The sequence below is a fragment of the Camelus ferus genome, chromosome 2 (assembly GCF_009834535.1).
Source record: "Camelus ferus isolate YT-003-E chromosome 2, BCGSAC_Cfer_1.0, whole genome shotgun sequence".
NCBI lineage: Eukaryota > Metazoa > Chordata > Mammalia > Artiodactyla > Camelidae > Camelus > Camelus ferus.
In genome coordinates, this window is record NC_045697.1 from 28865602 (window position 1) to 28884541 (window position 18940).

The 18940-nt window shown below is 32.9% G+C and overlaps 1 protein-coding gene across 17 annotated transcripts in view; it reads left to right on the top strand.

Moving 5' to 3' along the window:
• N4BP2 (NEDD4 binding protein 2) overlaps window positions 1–18940 on the top strand; it is a 67155-nt gene that overhangs the window by 23524 nt on the left and 24691 nt on the right. For 11 of the 17 annotated variants that reach the window (XM_032496221.1, XM_032496151.1, XM_032496145.1 and 8 more), the window contains 6 exons: window positions 422–760; window positions 4381–5521; window positions 8006–8130; window positions 10688–10776; window positions 14105–14181; window positions 18446–18598. In XM_032496221.1, the coding sequence (XP_032352112.1) occupies window positions 535–760; window positions 4381–5521; window positions 8006–8130; window positions 10688–10776; window positions 14105–14181; window positions 18446–18598 (1811 nt within the window). In that variant the 5' untranslated portion in view covers window positions 422–534. Of the gene's footprint in view, window positions 1–421; window positions 761–2866; window positions 2959–3342; window positions 3422–4380; window positions 5522–8005; window positions 8131–10687; window positions 10777–14104; window positions 14182–18445; window positions 18599–18940 lie in introns of those variants that run through there. The other 6 variants (XM_032496184.1, XM_032496191.1, XM_032496199.1 and 3 more) reach the window with 4 other exon arrangements.

Consider the following 18940-nt stretch of genomic DNA (forward strand, 5'->3'; position numbering starts at 1 on the left):
AAGGATAGAGTTGCATTATTTGAAATGCGAAAGACTGGGAAGAGCAGGTTTGGGGGAGGTGATCAGGAGCTCAGTTTTGGACATGTTAAGTTTATGATGCCTATTAGACATGCAAATAAGTGTTCAGTAGGCATTCTCATTATGAATACTGTTTTGTTTTTTAAAAATGAAATAATTATTTTAAAACAGAGAGTATTCACTGTTCTGAAAATATATTACATTTGCTAATATCTTAATTTTTAACATGTTCAATCCTGGCAAAACTTGAATATTTTGAAGAGAGGGAAATTGATTGCTTTTTGGCTTTATTGCCGGCAGAGTTGATGGTACTTTCTTAGAGTTAAATAAAGATGTCATTCCAACTTTAGACACGGAAATATAACTATATAGTCTGAGTTTTTCTACTTGCTTTCTATTTTAGGTCCTTTTACTGCTGGATTGTGCAAGATATTTAACCCTGTTTTCTTTGAGGTATGACTTAAATATCAAACATCTTAATAAGAAAAGGGAAACATTTTAGTTTTGGAAGTCAGAATGCCAAGGAGAAGGAAAAGTCTTGGGGGAAATCCTTTTCGGAAGACTGCAAACTCTAAGGAAGTTGTATCCAGTGTTACTAGTCATGAGGAGCCAACCACTACTCTTCCTTCCATGTATGAGACAAAAATTGATCAGGAAGAACTCTTCACCAGTATCTCAGAGATGTTTTCTGATCTGGATCCTGATGTAGTGTATTTGATGCTTTCTGAATGTGATTTCAAAGGTGAGACAAAGTTGAGTTTGAACACTTTTGCGTCTATAAGGAGACTTCATGTATTATGCGATGACCAGTAGTAATATAGAAAATGACTACCTTATTTCTATTTTGTTCATCATTTATTGAGTACCTGCTGTGGGTAGTGTACTAATTTTGGTATTAATAGGGATATGAAGAAGAGTAAAGCATATTTTCTGCTTTCAAGAAATGTACTTAGGTGTAAGATAAATGTATAGATATCATATTCTATGTTTTATTTCTTTTTATCTTCCCTCTAGAACAGGTTGGCACTATTGACATTTTGGACCGGATAATTCTTTGTTGTGAGTGGCTTTCCTGTGCATCATAGGATGTTCAACAGCATCTCTGGACTTACCCACTAGATGACAGTGGCACATTCTTCCCCCTCCCCCAGTTGTGACAATTAAAAATGCCTCTATATTGTCATATGTCCCCTGGGGGCAAAATCATCCCCAGTTGAGAACCATTGACCTAGAATGTAAGCTCCATAAAGACAGGGGTTTAAAAAACTTTTGATTTACTGTTGTATCTCCAGCCCCTAAAATAGCGAATGATTCATAGTAGGATCACAGGAAATATTGGGTGAAAAGATAATTATAATTGTGGAAATGAGAGCTGATTGAATTGAGAATAGTCGAATAGTGTGGTTTCAAAACATTGGCTTTGGAGTCAAGAAAACTGGGTTGGATTTCCAGCTCTACCATTTAACCTCTCTGGGTCTCAATTTTCTTATCTGTTAATAAGAAAAATAATATCATGTACCTCATAGGACTTTCTTGGTGAGGACTAAGGTTTTGTTTTTCTTGATAAAATCTTTAGTAAGTTATTAATGACTTGTAGTAAATTGGAAGTTACATTTGCAGACAGAGGGGAAACTATCAAACTTGACTGGATGAGTAAATTAGATATTGATGCTTAGTATTGCTACAGGAGATGATTAGTATAAGTTAAAATTATTCTAGATTTGGGAAGTTTTGGTAATGCGTGATAAACTTCCATTTTTTTTTTTACGTTGCATGGTATCTGATGTGAGCATATCTTATCTACCCTGTTGTCTACAATTTTATATGTGACTTCAACATTTATTTCCTAATTTTGATGTGTTTAAAATTTATTTGTTGTACATACAGTAACATAGCAGTGAGGAATTACAAGGAAAATATCCTAACAAAAAACATTTCTCTTTCCAGAATCTTCTCTACACATTGTTTATAAATACTGATATTTTGAGTAGTTTGAATAATAACACTGATAAAATTGTCTGTTCTACTTTTTAAACTTAACCTGAACATTATTTTTCAGTGTTGCTGCAGTCTTTCTATTTAACAGCTTTCTAATATTCCACTGGGTAGTTGTGCTCTGTTTTAAAATTATAATGTCGTTTTACATGAAAAATTAATATTGCAAAGAACATCTTGGTTCAAATAACCTTTTTTGTCTTTTGGCTTTTTTTCTTAGTCCCAAAGTTTTAATTTCTTGTATCACGAGATGAGAACAGTTTTCGGCTCTTGGAAGCATACTGCTCAATTGCCTACTAAAGAGGTGTGCCAGTTTGTAATAACAGCAGCACTGTATAAGTATAGTGGTTTCACCGCAGCCTTTTCAGCATTGAGTGCTATTATTTTAAGATTTTAGGAATAAAATTTTACCTTTTCTTTATGGTATTTTTTATTTTGTTTTGTTTTTAGATAAAGAAGAATGTTGAACATTTTTGTACACAATTGTTCATTAATTCTTGTATTCTTGTGTGAATTGTTCACTGATGTGTTTTTCATTGTTTTTATATACCATTTTAATTTTTTCAACACCGTGTAAGAACTTTTCTTTTGTGTGATGTATATGTCTTGATCTTATACCTATTTTTACTTAATACTGTTTTTCATTATATATACATTAATTTTTTGGTTGATCTTTTCTTTTGTGTTTTTTCTAGCATGTCGATTTTTTTCTTAGAAATACCTCTTCTGTTTGATTTTTTTTTTCTTTTGTCCATGTTTAGGGCTTCTATCCTTTGTAGTGTTGCTATAATCTTCTAATTGGTCTCTCTGCCAGGCTTGCCCCCTCCAATCCCTCTCTGTTTTTCTTCTTAAGGGAACATTAATTGGGTGCTTACTAGGTGCCAGTCCTTGTGCACGCCCTTTTTCATGGATTATCTCATTTAATCCTCACAACAAACCTATGAGGTAGGTACTTTTATTATCCCCATATTGCAAATGAGAAAATCAAGGCTTAGAAAAGTTAAGTAACTTGTTCAAAGTGTCATCGCCAGCAAGTAGGGATTTAAATGTCATTCTGACTCCTTATCAGAGAGCTGTTACCTACTGTGCTGTGCTGTTTCCATTTTTATCTTCCTTAAAATAAAACAAGGTAAAACACAAAAATAATATTTAAAAAATCCTCAAGTTTCAGATGCTTAACAATTCTAATGTCTCTGTGTTTATGTTATAATGGAAAGAGCTCTGCATTGGAGTCAGATGTCCCAACCCTGGCTCTGTCCCTTATTATCTGTGTGACTTGGGCCAAGTTAATGTACATTCTGAACTTCATTCTTTTCATCTGTTTGCTAGGAATACTATCCCTCATAGGATAATTTGAAGATTCAGTGAGGTGATGTGTATGAAGCTTCTAGCCCAAATGCTATGACAGGTAGTTTCCCTTCAAGTTCCCTTAGAAAATTAAGTTGATATTTCCTACCATGACATACAGGACCCTTTCCAGTTTCACTCGATCTCCCTTTCCAGTTTTATCTCCTTTTTTTATCTGCCATACTACCATGTACTCACATTCCAACCAACTATCTTAATACCTTAAACATATTTTGGTTTTCAAGACTGGCTTTACCTTTCCCTTCTGTGACTGACAAGTTTCTTTTTAATCTTCAACTCCCAGTTCACATACCGCCTTTTGTGAAATCTTTCCTTACTCTCCTATAAGGCTGCTAAGGCATTTGTATGTTATTAAAAGTATGCATTATTTCATCTTTATTATATTATAATGTAATTGTCTTCTAATGTAGTTAATTATCTTTAATTGCTTCTGTTAGACTGCAAACATCCTTTGAGTATAGTAAAAAATTGTCTTATTCATTTTTATACAAAGTATGTCTGATACGTAGTACATGCTCATACATATTTTTTGATTAAGTGAAATTCATAGCATGGACCATATAAACATTAGATTTACTAGGAGAGTACTTAAAATACTTCATACTTAAAAGGACATGCAGAGGGTAAGTATTCATTGAATAAATCAACTGGTTTTAGGATTTTATAAAATACCTAATACATACAATTACAGATATTTTATATTTATTTGGTAAATTAATTAGAGAATATCTACGTGATGGCAGTTCACTAGCCTGGGTTATTATTGTTTGTCTGAAAGTAACACTGCATTTCTCCATCATTCAAACCTTTCCCTCATACAGACAGGTATATTAATAAAATATTAATTCAAAAATGACTTGAATATTTATAAATTTTTCTATATTTCATTCAATGCAAAATCTAGTATAATTTTATGTGGGTTTTAATCAAATTATATTTTACTGTTTTCTATACATATAGATACATTTTGTTGTTGTTATTGTTGTTCTTGTTGTACAGTTGAAAATGCCATGGATTGTCTGTTAGAATTATCTACCACTGATGCTAAGATAGAAGACTCTTCTTCAAAAAGCTTAATTTCTTCTGAGAACCAAGTCAGCGCAGCTGGTTGTGCAATAATGGAAAAGTGTCCTCCTGAAGAAGAGAGTGAAGATTCAAAAATGGATTCATTTTTGGACATGCGGCTAACTGAAGACTTGGATTCCTTAATACAGAATGCTTTTGAGAAATTGAACTCTTCTCCTGATGACCAAGTCTACTCATTTTTGCCTTTGCAAGATGTTAATAGTTTTAGTGACCCGAGTGCATTTATAAATTCAGATTCAAATAATACGACTCCTATTCTTTCTACCCAAAATATGGATTTGAACAATGAAAATTTAGAGAATCCTGCCTCTGCATTATGTTCAAATTCCTTAACTTCACGTTCAGTTTCAGATGAGTCCAAAAGTTTTACAAAGGATAATACTTTGGCATTGGAAGATTCTCTTCTTACCAGTTCTTTAAATGTAGCAAATGATGCTATGGCAAGTTGTAGCAGTCAAATTCAGAAAGAGATTTTAGAATCTGAGTGTGCTGAGACTCAGTTCTCTCAAGCCCCTGTGGATGTGGATGCCGGCGAACCTCAGGCTCCTTTAAACCTTACTGTGCAAAATCCGGGGCTTGGTTTACTAAGTACAGGTGGAGATCAGAAATCTATTTCTGTCCCTGATGTGTTTGTACCTTCTGAAGAATTCAGTTTCCAGCCACACAAACATACTGAGCTGCCACCGAAGGGGAAGGATGTGAATTTCTGCCCAGTGCTTACCCCTCTCCCTCTACTGCTGCCGCCGCCACCTCCTCCACCGATGTGGAATCCGATGATTCCTGCTTTTGACCTCTTTCAAGGAAACCATGGCTTTGTAGCTCCCGTTGTAACCACAGCTGCACACTGGAGGCCTGTCAACTATACATTTCCATCCCCGGTTATTTCTCACACTTCCCCAACAAAAGTATGGAGAAATAAAGAGGGAACAAGTGCTTATCAAGTACAAGAAACTCCAGTTTCTCAGGTTGTAAGAAAGAAGACATCATCTTATATTGGACTAGTTCTTGTTCTTCTCAGAGGGCTTCCGGGATCAGGAAAATCTTTTTTGGCAAGGTATGAGGTTTAATTGAGTTTAAAAAAAAAAAACAGTATAATGCATGAACTTGAACATTTATAACAGCATGAATATGTGAAATGTTTTTGCTTAATAGAGATGGTTACTAATTTTTTCTAACTTTGTAGCTAATAGTACTGTTTCTCCACAAGTTTTTCACTGAATTCTTTCATCTCAGAATATTATTTTGAGAAGCAGAATAGAAGAAAAAATTAAAGATGATTCTAAGATTATGAGCTTGTGAAATGAACAGAAATAAGTTCATGTGGAAGAGAACTAATTTGAGTGGGAGAAAGATGAAATCAACTTTGATTACAGAGATAAAGGTCCATAATTGATTTTGAATTCAAGGAAGTCTTACATAGAAGGATTCTACTGGTAATTGGAAATTTGGGATTGTAGCATGTTAAATAAAATTTTAGAAATGTGTGATTTGAAGGAAGAGAACACAGCATGAATCACTGGTAGTCAGAGAACTTCAAATTTTCAATTTTATTTGTTGCAAAATATGGTACTCTCAATTATTTTGTTTTATATATCTGTATGTATCCCTTTTGTAGTTAAGTTCCATTGTGGATTCCTTGGTCTGAGAGACTAGAGTCAGAGTTAGAAGCAGCTTTGTTGTGTTTTCACTTGTTAAAAAGTACTGTTTTCAGAATCTCCGCATCCCCTTTATTTTTTAAATTCTGGAATATTTACATCTAATATGCTTTATTTGCCAGTGTTTTTCCTCTTCCTTCCAAATTTTAACTCTTTGTTCTCTTCTGTTCTTAGCTAGGTCTCTTCTATTTGATCCTAGGTGTACCTAGTCTTTGTGAATTTATATGTGCCTTGGAATGTCCTTGATGAGCTCATTTTCAGTTGTTCTTTAAAGTGCTTTCTTAGTCTAGATATATCTTTCAATAGATTTCCATATAGTCTATTTATACACTTTTAAGTATATTCTGTAGACATAGGCTTTCTCATTGATTTAATGACTACAACAATAAAAACCATTTTAATTTAGTGTTACAGATATTACGGTCAGTTATGATACTGCATTTTGTGAAAGAGTGGAACAAAAGGTGGTACCTTAAAAGGTAGTAGAGCTGAGACACAGGTTTGAAGAACTAGGTTTCAGAGGCCTTTGAGCGAGAGGCAGCTATAGTTAGAGATTGGAAGAGAAAGAAGTGCTTGTCACAAAGTTTGAACTTACTTGTACTTTTGAATGAATAGAGAAATAATTGGGAAGTACAGAGGCATAGAAACTGAGTTTTCTCAGACAGAATGGTTCATAGTATTAAACTAGTGTGCAAGCCCACAGAAAATGAAAGGCGAAGAAAGGCTTTTGGGTTTATTGGAAAGAAGGTCATTTTAAGGTCATATCTTAAAAACAATTGTGTTGTGCTGGGAAGGTAGAATACCTTAAGACCTCAAAAAAGCATTTATACTGAAGTAGTTGAAGGAGAGAAGTTGAGTAATAGGTGAAAAGGGGGCCTTAAAGTCTGGTTAAAAATTTAAAAGATAGCTGAGATGTATATATGTTTAAAGGGAAGAAGGGATGAGAAGTGTCAGAGAGGGGAAAACTTAGAGATAAAAGAAAAGAGGATAAATGTAGGAGTCATAGAAAATGGGGTGAAGTGAGGATTCACTAAAATGTAAGCTCCGTGAGTATGAGAATGTCTGTCGTTCACTGATATATGCTCAGTGATTAACATAGTGCCTGGCACTTAGTAGATGCTAATAAAAATTAAATTCAAAAGATGTATTTTAGCTTTAGAAATATTTATGCATATTTTAGGAGAGGATAAATGTTGATATTTTACAAATGGTTAAGAATAGTAGCATTGTTATGTCTCTGGGTTCTGTTTGCTTAGTTTTTTGCATGTATTTCAATTATATAGAAGATAAATTTCAGAGTCAGGAAAGAGATGTCTTAACTTTGTGTAATTTAGCAGATTAAATTAATAGTCTATTAATATTATATTTTTGGATGTTTTTGGCATATTCAGTAAATTTATAGCAATATACAAAGCTTCATCTACTTTTGAAGATCTGTTGAACATCAAGGTGCTTGCCGACCTTGAAGTGCCCTTCGCCTTAGAGTAGGTAATGTAGATCAGGATGTATTCAAGTAACCAGATGAGGGAGATGCCTGTACTGATAAAGAGTTCTGAAGCATTTTCAATTACCAGGTTTCCTTGATAATTAAAAATGTGTTAATTTTCAAACCTTTATAGTAAGGATAAAGAACTTTACAATATTTTAAAAAAGTTTCTGAAATAGTAATTTACATAAAGTAAAGCAGACTTGCCTTAGGTCAGTTTTCTTGGGAGTCAAACTTCTGCTTAGAGGATTTCTGATACTATTTCTTTTAATATTATAATAGTCTCATTCTTTTAAATAATAATGCTTGAATTTTTAATTAAGATTATGACCTTGCAAAAATTAGTAGAGAATTTAGAAGAAAAATTAATGAAAATAATTCCATTTATCATTCACAGAACTTTGCAAGAGGATAATCCGAGTGGAGTCATTCTTAGTACTGATGATTATTTTTACATAAATGGACAGTACCAGTTTGATGTAAAGTACTTAGGAGAAGCTCATGAGTGGAACCAGAATCGTGGTAAGAATAGACACCAGATGCTGGGTAGTATTAAGAGCAATATAAAGAAAAAAATCCACTTAGTATTTGTGACATAACTTTTAAAGAGTTACAATTAACTTTAGTTTATTATTGTACTATATATAATATAAATAAAGTTACAACAATTTTATGTTACATAGTAAGAGGTAAAAAAGGTGGTCTTAAAGAGTCGTTACGAGGATTAAATAAGTTAATTTTTGTAAAATGTTTAAAATGTTGCATGACATGTTTAAGTTTTATACAGTCAATGGGGATCTTGTTAGAAATAAATCATATTTTCTACATTGGTCTCAGAATAGCTCAAGATGCTTACAGTTGTCTAGTATGCTCTCTGGTTCCTGTTTCCTAAAATGGAATCTGCATTGTTAACCACTGGTCTTCCCTAGATTGGCTTAATTTTTATGGAAGATAGTGTGAGGGTAAAAATGACTCTCTTCAAACTGAATCTGCAGGGATCATAGATAAAACTTTAATTTCTTTATTAGTGCAACTGTCTACTCACTGAAGATGTTTTTTATCATGAAATGTTTAGTTATGAATAGTTTGAATTTTATATGGTAAGTTCTTACTAAGAGATATAGATAATATTTTATTTACTTAGCCTTTCTTTTGTGGTAAATTCACTGTGAAGGCTATTCTTGAATTTATCATCTTTTGACATTATTAAAATTTTCTATATTCCTTCTTGAATTAAGTATTAAAGTAAGAATTTGGGAATATGAAAATACCAAGACAATTGAAAATAAAGGAAACAGTATGATGGGATGAAGAGCAATCTTGGATTGCCAGTTACTAGCTAAGTGATCTTGTGCAAGTTATTTATACTCTCCAGGGCCCAGTGTCTTCATCTGTAAAAGGACTTAATAATACTAAACCTTCAGGATTCTTGTATAGTTAAATGAGAATGAAAAGTGCTTAGCAATAGTTTAACATGCCCTTACTACAGCAGCAACCACAGCAATAATAATATGAAATTAATTGGCAGAATTCTTTTTTAAAAAAGTTTTTTTGAGATACGAATCACATAGTTTTTAGCATATCCAGAGTTGTACAACCATCACCACAATCAATTTTAGAAGATTTTTATCACCCCTAAAAAGACTCCGTACCCGTTAGTAACTCCTCATTTCTTCTCAACCCTCTCCCAGCCCCAGGCAACCACTACTTTACTTTATATCTCTGTAGGTTTGCCTTTTCTGGACATTGCATATAAGTGGAATCATATAACATGTGGTCTTCTGTGAATGGCTTTCGTTTACTTAACATAATGTTCTCAAAGTTCATCCATGTTGTAGAAAGTATCAGTCCTTTATTCCTTTTTAATGGCTGAATAATATTCCATTGTATGGATATGCCACACTTTATTTATCCATTCATTAGTTGATGAACATTTGGGTTGTTTCTACTCTTTGGCTATTATGAATAATGTTGCTATGAATATACCTGTCGATGTCTAACCTTTTTAGGAACTGCCAAGCTATTTTCCAAAGCACTGGCACTATTTTACATTCCTACTACCAGTTTATGAGAGTTCCAACTTTTCTACGTTGTCACCAATGCTTGTTCTTATCTGTCTTTTTGATTATAGCTATCCTGGTGGGTGTGAAGTGATATCTTATTGTGGTTTTTATTTGCATTTCTCTAATGGCTAGTGATGTTGAGTATTTTTACATGCTTGTTGGCCACTTGATTATATTCTTTGGAGAGCTGTCTGAATTGTTTGCCTTTTGGATTATTTCTTTTATTACTTCTATTTATTATTATAAGGGAGTATACAGAACTTTAAAAACTTCCAGACATTTACTTGTAAGGCTTATTTATTGTGGTTCATCATTCATTTTCTGAATGGCCTAATTCCTTGGGGAAAAAGGCAGTTTTATAAGAAAATCTCTTGTGCAATGGTGTATAATAATTTTTTCTTTATTTCAAATCATTACATTTTGTTTTTCTGTGTGTGTGTTTGTGTTTTTTGTTTGTTTTTAAACTTTATTTTGGATTAATTTTAGATTTATGGAAAGGCTGCAAAAGCAGTATAGAGTTTCTCTATAACCCTCACCCATTTTGCCCTAATGTTAACATCTTGTATAACTATGGTACATTTGTCAAGACTAAGAAATTAACATTGGTACATTATTATTAACTGAACTCCAGACTTTTTTTAAATTTAAATTTTTCTAGTAAAGTCCTTTTCTGTTCCAGAATCTTACCCAGGATACCATGTTGCTTTTAGCATGATACTGTTTATTTCCTCTGATTATAATTTTAGTATTTATTTAGTATTTATTATTCAACATTTACCTATACTTGAATACTTAAAAGTGGTATTTAGAAGTAGAGTTGTTATTCCTGAAACTAACATTGCAAATCAACTACGCTTCAATAAAAACAAAATTTAAAAAAAAAGTAGAATTGTGAGTAAAATTAGCACGTATCTGTGATTTTCAAATTATGAAAATAAGATCACATTTTTAAAATATCAAGGTAATCCTTAATGTTGTTATTAAAAGTGATTTGTCATTTTCTGTTTGTTTTTTAGCAAAAGAAGCATTTGAGAAGAAGATATCTCCTGTAATAATAGATAATACAAACCTACAGGCATGGGAAATGAAGCCATATGTTGCTTTGGTTTGTACCATGAATTGTCATAAGTCTAACAGTGGATTTGAAATTATTGGGGGGATGTTAATTACACAACTGAATTTCAAGCAAACAGTCCTTGGACTGTATATAACTGAGCTTTCTCTGGTCTCTAGCAAAATGAGAAAAATAGGAAGTTTTTCCATAAAACTAAATTTATTTAGTTTTCAAATTTTGAGATTCAGTTTTTAAATTCTGAAATTTTTTTTTCTTTTGATATCTCTTATGAAAAGATACTGGTTTTAAATTACAATTTTATGTTTGTGTTTTTGTATGTATGTATGTGTGTATACACGGTTTGTTTTCTTACTGCTTTTAGTTGACAGAATCAAAATCTGGTGGTCCTTTGTTAGTCCCTAAATTTCTTTTGAAATTTTGCTGTTCTGAGGAATTCAGAATTCTGTAAACTCAGTATTTTCAGTTCTCCATATTTCTTAGATTCCTTTTTTGCCCAGCTTTGATGTCACCTTTTCCAGGAAGTTAGCATTCACTCACTTATTAAAAAGCTACATTGGGCACTCTTTCTACTTTCATGGCATTCTAGCGTACTTTTGTCATAATGTTATGCACACCTTCTATCAGTAGGCCGTGGGTTGGTGAACTTTTTTCTATAAGGAACCAGATAATAAATATTTTAGGTTTTGCAGGCCACAGTCTCTGTTGCATATACTTTTTAAACAACCCTTTAAAGATAAAAAAACTATCCTTAGCTCCTGGGCTGTACAAATGCTGGCTGATGGGTTGAATTTGGCTGTAGAGCATTTGTTTTCTTGAGGGTAGGACTATTTTTTTATTCATCATCGACTCTCCAGAGTATAGCACTATGCTTGGCATATAGTAAGTATATATTCTGTTGAGTAAATTGATGAGTGAAGCTTTTGTGAGTATGGGTATTGTTTGTTTTATTCCCCCAAGATTAGCACATGTCTGACACATTGAAGCTTAATTTGTTTTTTTGGTTAATGAATGTTATACTTGCCATTACTATGTTTTATGTCCTTAGCACGTCCAGCCTATACTCCCTTTGCTCGTTGCAGGGTGTTATGTCATTTCCCATCTTGGTGTCTGGGTTGACTTTCGGACTTTTCTGTCAGAACGACAGAAGATGATAGTGACCCCTATTGGCATCTTGTCATCAAGCTGAGGGGATCAGTAGTGGAAGGGGAGGTCAGAGATGTAATGGTAGTTGGGAAGATGGTGTGGCAGTTTATATAAGGGTTCACAGACCACTGTAAGGACTTTGGATTTTAAGTGACATGGAAAATAAATTAGTCTATTTAGGCTGCCACAGAAAAATACCATAGACTAAACAACAGGAAATTAATTTTCTAAGAGTTCTAGAGGCTAGAATTCCCAGAACAAGGTCCAGCAGTGTCAGTTTCTGTGAGAGTTCTCTTTCTGCCTTGCAGATAGCCATCTTGCTGTGTTCTGCATGGTGGAGAGAGCAAGTTCTCTGGTGTCTCTTCTTATAAGGACACTAATCTTCTCTGATGAGGGCTCTAACCTTTTAACCTCATTTAACCCTAATTCCATAAATGTCCTATCTCTAAGCACAGTCACATGGTGGGGTGGGGGTTTCTACAATGGGATTTAAGGGGACACAACATTCAGTTCATAACAGTTTTCAGCAGTGTAGTGACATGGTCTTAGTATTAGAAGGATCACTGTAGTGCAGTGTTGAGAATAGACTTGTGAGCTGGGGAGAATGGAAGCAGGGAAACTAGTTATCATTAGAAGGCTGTAGTGGTAATTAGAGACCATGTGGTTCAGACTGACGTGGTAACAGTGAAGGTAATGGCGAATAGAGATTAGATTCTGGATATATTTTTAAAGTAGAGCCAACTGAATTTCTTTTTGGATTGATATGGATGTGAAAGAAAGAGAGGCATTAAGTATTACATCAGGTTTAGTTTTTGGCCTGTGTAAATAGAAGTTGTCATCATTTGAGATGGGGAGGGTTGAGATAGAATAGTTTTGTGGTAGGTGTAGAATAATGGATTTCAGAAGTTTTAAGTTTGAATATGTTAAGTTTGTTGAATAAGTAGTTGGGTCCATGAGTTTGGAGTTCAGGAGTGAATCCTGGGCTAACTATATATTTGAGAGTCATTACCAAGGAGTGGAAAAATATTGCTGATGTAGATCAAGGGTAGAAGACCAAGGAGTAAGTCTGGGCCATTCCATTGTGAGAAGAGGTCTGGGTGAAAAGGAAGGGCTAGCAAAAAAGACTGACAACGCTCACCCAGTGGGATAGGAGGAAAAGAAGTAGTGTGTGATGAAGAAAGTTTAGGGAGAAGAGAGCAATGAACTGTGACAAATGCTGCTGAGAGTCAAGAGAGTGAGAACCGTAGTATTTTTCAGTGTGGAAATAATTCATTCTCTCCACACCCAGTATCAGTGGAATAGCCAATTGGAATGGGTTTGAGAGCTTGGAAGGAGAGGAATTGGAGATAGAGGATATACTTATTGCTTGAGACATTGTCCTGCAAAGGGAGTAGGAAAATGAAGAGATAGCTGGCAGGGGAAAGGGGTTAAAGCAGAATGGGAGAAATAACTGAATGTGATGGGATTGATCCAACAGAGAGGGAAAAATTAATGATGCCTTAGAGAGAGGGAAAGTTGCTGAACTCAATTATCCTTGAGATAGAGAAGATGGATGTAGTGCACAGGTGTAGGGCTTGGCTTTTAGATTATAGCCTTGCTAGAGTTTTGAAGAATAGAATGAACTGTCATTTAAAATAGTTTCAAAATTATGGAAGTCATGCCTATATATAATACATATTCAAACCATAAAAAATACTGAAGTTCTATTCCCTTGAGGTAGATGCTTTTCATAGTATTTCTGAGATCTTTCCAGAAGTTTTCTATACATGCACAAATATGTGAATAATCCTTTTTTGTCCAAGTGAAATTTCTGTACCTTACTTTCTTAACAATTTATGTTAAGAACATTTTCTCATTAACACCTAATTTTAAAAACCATTGTATGCTTTCATTGTATGATTATACCTTCATTTATTTAGCCAGTTCCATATTAATAAACACTGAATTGTTTATATTCTTTTGCTATTACAAATGATGGTGAATTGGATATCCTGATGTATTTGTATTTTTGCACTCTTACATAAATATCAGCATAAATTTCTGAAAGTTATTTGCTGCATCAAAGAGATTGTGCATTTTACCAGTTTAACACACTCATCAAGATTAGATAATCTTTTAGGTTCTTCCAGTTTTAGCATGCTGTGAATTTGGAAACAATGACTTTAATTTCGTAGAAGTAATTATTTTTAAATGTGTTTGTCTTTTTTGTATGTAGTCTCAAAAACATAAATATAAAGTTCTTTTTCGGGAACCGGACACATGGTGGAAATTCAAACCAAAGGAACTTGCAAGGTAAAACTTGGAACTTAACCTAACGCGTTTTTAGTTTCATGAACGTGTTAGAGTCCATCTAGAATTTTTTTCCCCTTATAAGTAATGAATGAAACAAAAGGGATTAGATTGCAGCTTTGCCTCTTAAATTGATAACAAATTTTGTGTTGCCTATAGGCTTGCTTTTTCAGTTTATGAAGAATTTGTATCTTTTTGTTCCTAAAATTGTTATCTAACAGAAAAATTCTAATTGTCTTATGTAGTCAGGGTTTTATTACTTACTAGTGATATGATGTCAATATCTGAAATTAGTAGGGACTCTAGGGTTCAGCATGCCTGAACCTTGTGCTACTGGGAGGAAAATTATTGTGACTGCCTAGTGAATTAAAATGCTGGAAGGAAGTGAGGAAGTATAGATGGGAAAGGTAGCAAATGTCCAGCTGTCCAGGTATTTCACTACCTGCTGTCCCCTTCCCCTAAGAAGGTTGTATTTTTTTCTTTATTTGACTTGAATAAAAATGTTACTTAGGACATGGACATACAGTGTGTTTTGTTTTGTGCTCTGGATTCCCTTAGAGATAACTCTAAATTAATTTTGGTCAGGGTACTTTCTTCTTGGTAATTTAAACTAATTTCAGTACTCACTAAAGGACAACCTAACCTTAGGATATTCACAATGTTGTGCAACCATCACCACTGTTTAATTAGAGAAGATTTCCATCACCTCAAAAAGAAACCCTGTACCTGTTATTAGTCACTCCCAATTCCCCTCTCCCGTAGGCAGCCACTAATCTGCTTTTCTTTCTCTATGGATTTGCCTATTCTGGACTTTGCATATAAATGGAATCATACAATATGTGACCTTTTGTGTCTGGCATCTTTCATTTAGCGTATTTCCAAGGTTCATCCATGTTGTAGCATGTATCAGTACTTCATTCTTTTTTATTATCCTTTTGATGCATTATTAGATTTGGTTTTCTAATATTTCATTTAGGATTTTTGCATTTATATAAATGGGTGAGATTGACTTACAGTCTTTTCTTCCTTGCCCTGACTTGCCTGGCTTTGGTATCATGGTTTTGGGTTCATAAAACTCGTTGGGAAGTGTTTCTTCTTTTTCTCTTTTCTGAGTTTATATAAATTTAAATATTGGATAGAATTTACTTATGAAACTATCTGGATTCTGTTTTCTTTGTGAGAAGTTTCAGTTAGAATTTGTCCATTACTCAAAATTTTCAGATTTATTAAGATTTTATTAAGACAGTTATAGTATTCTCTTACCATTTGTATCTCTGCTGCATCTGTATTTAAGTTCCCCCTTATAATCTTAGTATGTTTATGTGTATGTTCCTTCTTTTTTTCTTGATTATTCTTACTAGAGATCAGATTTTTTATTAAACTTTTCAAATAAACATCTCTTTTCTTGGTTGATCTTTCTATTATAAGTTTGTTTTATGTTTAATTCATTTGTTTTTCTTTTATTCTACTTTTTTTGCTTAAAAAAAGTCTACTTTGCTCTTTTATTGTTATTTTTAAAAGGCTTTATCTGAAAGTTTAGGTCATTTTTTAATATGAGCATTCAATGCTATAAATTTCCCTGGGTACTATGTTAGCTTCTCCTAGACTTTTTAATATATTATTCCTTATTTTTATCATTTATAATTTGCATTACAGTTTTATTCTTTAACCCTTGGATTATTCAGAACTATGTTTTAGATTTCTGAACAGATGGTTTTAATTTTATCTTTTTAAAAAAATTGGTTTTCATCTTTACTGCAGTAGGTAAGATTGTGTGGTTTGTATAATACTAATTCTCTAATATTTTTTAAGATGTGCTTGACTAATTCATTGTCAGTTTTTAAGATAAATGTTCATATTTGCTTGATAGAAATGTATAATGGTTATATTGTATTAATATATCACTAAATCATGCTTATTCTATTGTTCACATCTATAACTTTACTTTTTAAAAAAGTTTGCTTGATTAATGTTGAAGAGAGGGATGAGAAAATCTACTGTGAGAGATGCTGAAATCTCCCTCTATTGTTGATTATGTCATGTTTTTCCTTATAATCCTGCCAATTTTTGCTTTATATATACTGAGAATATTTTTTGCAGTGTACATAGCTTAAGACTTTTATATCATTAATTAATTGAATATTTTATCCTTGTCTAGTGATTTTCTTTTATTAATATTAATTTTTGTTCTAAATCTAATGTGTCTAATATCAATCGAACTATACCAGCTTCTTTTAGTTAGTATTTGAGTGTTACTTCTTTTTTTTTTTATGCCTTTACTTTCAACTTTTCAATATCTTTATATTTAGGTATATCTCTTGTAACCAGTATGTCTGGGTTTTAAAAAGTCCACTCTATCTTTGGCTTTTAACTGGTAAGATTAGTTCTTTTACAGTTATTTTGGTTATTAATATAATTGGACTTGTAGTTTCTTTTTTCTTTGATTACCTTTTCTGTGATTGCTTTTTCTCCTATCACAGAAAATTATGTCTTTGTTTTTTTCTTCCTATCATACCTTATTTTGGATTTTTTTATTGAATGCAAATTTTCTTATTTGTTTTTTCCCTTCTCTACTAATATGGAAATTATATATAGTATTTGTAGCTTTTTAGTAGCTACATTAAATTTTTATCATGCAAACTTTAAAGTTAAACCATTTTCTTAGCCTTCCTCCTCACAAATACAAGGATTTCAAGCATGTTAACTCTGATACTTACCTCCTTCCAACTTACATGCTCTGACTTTAGAATGTACATACAGTGTTTATTTTCACTCATGTAGTTATTGCTTTGTGCTTAATTTTTCTTTCATCATAGGCCTTTCATCTGGGAATTTCCTTCTGTGTGACATTCATCTTTTAGTATTTTCTTTAGTCTAGGCCTGCTTCATGTCAAACTCTTTTTTTTTTTTTAATCTGAAAATTGTTTTATTGTCCTCATCCCTATAAGATGCTTTCGCTGGGTATATAAATTCTAGGTTGATAGTTTTTGTTATTGATGATTACCTTTCACTGTCTTCTGACTTCCACTATTATTTCTGTTAAGTCAGCTGTAATTCTAATAGTTGGTTTCTTTGTAGATTAGTTTTTAAAATTTCTAGTTGCTTTTAATTTCATCTCTTTATCTTTGGTGAATGGCAATTTTAGTACTGTGTTTCTCATTGTAGATTTCTTATTATTTATCTTGTTTGGGATTTGTTGGACTTGTAAGATGAGGGGATTGATGTCTTTCATCAGTTCTGAAAAACTCTCAGCCATTTTCCTTTAAATTGCTTCTGTCCCATGTTCTCTTTTTTCTTTCTGGGACTTAGGTGTGTACTAGACCTTTTTGCTCTGTCCTCTATATCTATGTCTCTTAACCTCTCTTTCATATTTTCTATCTCTTTGCTTCTTTGTGATCTGAAACCAGACAAGATCGAGGTATGTAAATATGAAAGCCAGATTTGCTCAGGTGACAAATGCTAATATTAGCCCTGAGATCCAGACATTAAACCTTAGATCCAACTCAAGATAGGAGGGTTGCATCTGAGATGTTTTCATTAAGACAAGACCCTTGAGGGACTAAAGCATATCATCTTGCCTCCTGGCAGATGCAAATCCAGATGTTATATTAATGAAAGCACCCCCAGTTTAAGGCCTAAGGAGTCCCATATATTAGCTTCAACAAAATATGAACTCACAAACAGAAGCACACAAATAAGCCACCATGAGTGAAAACACAGATACGTATTTGGATGTCCAGAGATACTAGGAAGCTTTTTCCTTTGCTTGAACTTAAACATGTATTAAAATATGTGTTTGCTTTAATTTATATGGGGTCCAGTTTTATTGTAATGGGCGGGCCCTTTGAGACATCTAGTCTACTGTACTGGCATAAGTGGAAGCCTTTGTAGTGGAATTTTATTATTTACTATTTAATGAATTAAAGGCTTGAAATGATGGTCATATTCTTATGAGACTTTTTTGCAAAGCTTAAGAATAACTTCTTTTAAAGTTGTTAAGATCTGCTGTTTTTTTTTTCCATGCTGATAAAGGATCTTTGGAAAAGATTGTATGAAATGATTAAGAAAATGGTAATATAGAATAAATCTTGAATACAATGAAAATTAAAATCAAATAGTTTATATCATGTCATAATAAAAGCTTTGATATTTTTATGTATTAAAAATGTATCATTGTTTTTCTTGGCATTATATGAGCTGGTTTTTTTTTTTTTTTTTAACTTGATTACTGATATTCCGTCTACTCTTTTTTCCGTTGGAATTTTAGGCGTAATATTCATGGGGTAAGCAAAGAAAAAATAACAAGAATGTTGGAACACTATCAGCGTTTTGTTTCAGTGCCAATAATCATGAGTTCTTCAGTTCCAGAGAAAATCGAACGTATTGAGTTGTGTGCATATTCTTGTGAGGACAGTACTAGGTAGGTTAAAAATTCAATTTAAAACATAATTTAAGAAAAATGTAATTTTGGAGCTTGTGAAATCACTGCCAAATAGCTTTAAAAATAATGTAGACATTTGTTATTTGTAGGATTTATATAGTCTTACCTGAAGCAAGATGTGTATGGTTAGCAAGAGAAGTAAAAGTTTATGTGAATGATGACACACATGGGAGTTGTTGCATTGTCTTCTGGTTTATGTAGGTCCATGTTTATCCTATGAATACTCCTGCCTTCTCTATTTAACTTGCTGCTGTTCCGGTATTTATCTGTTACCTTATCTTGCCTCTATTATTATTTTGTATAATAAATTCCCTTTACTTC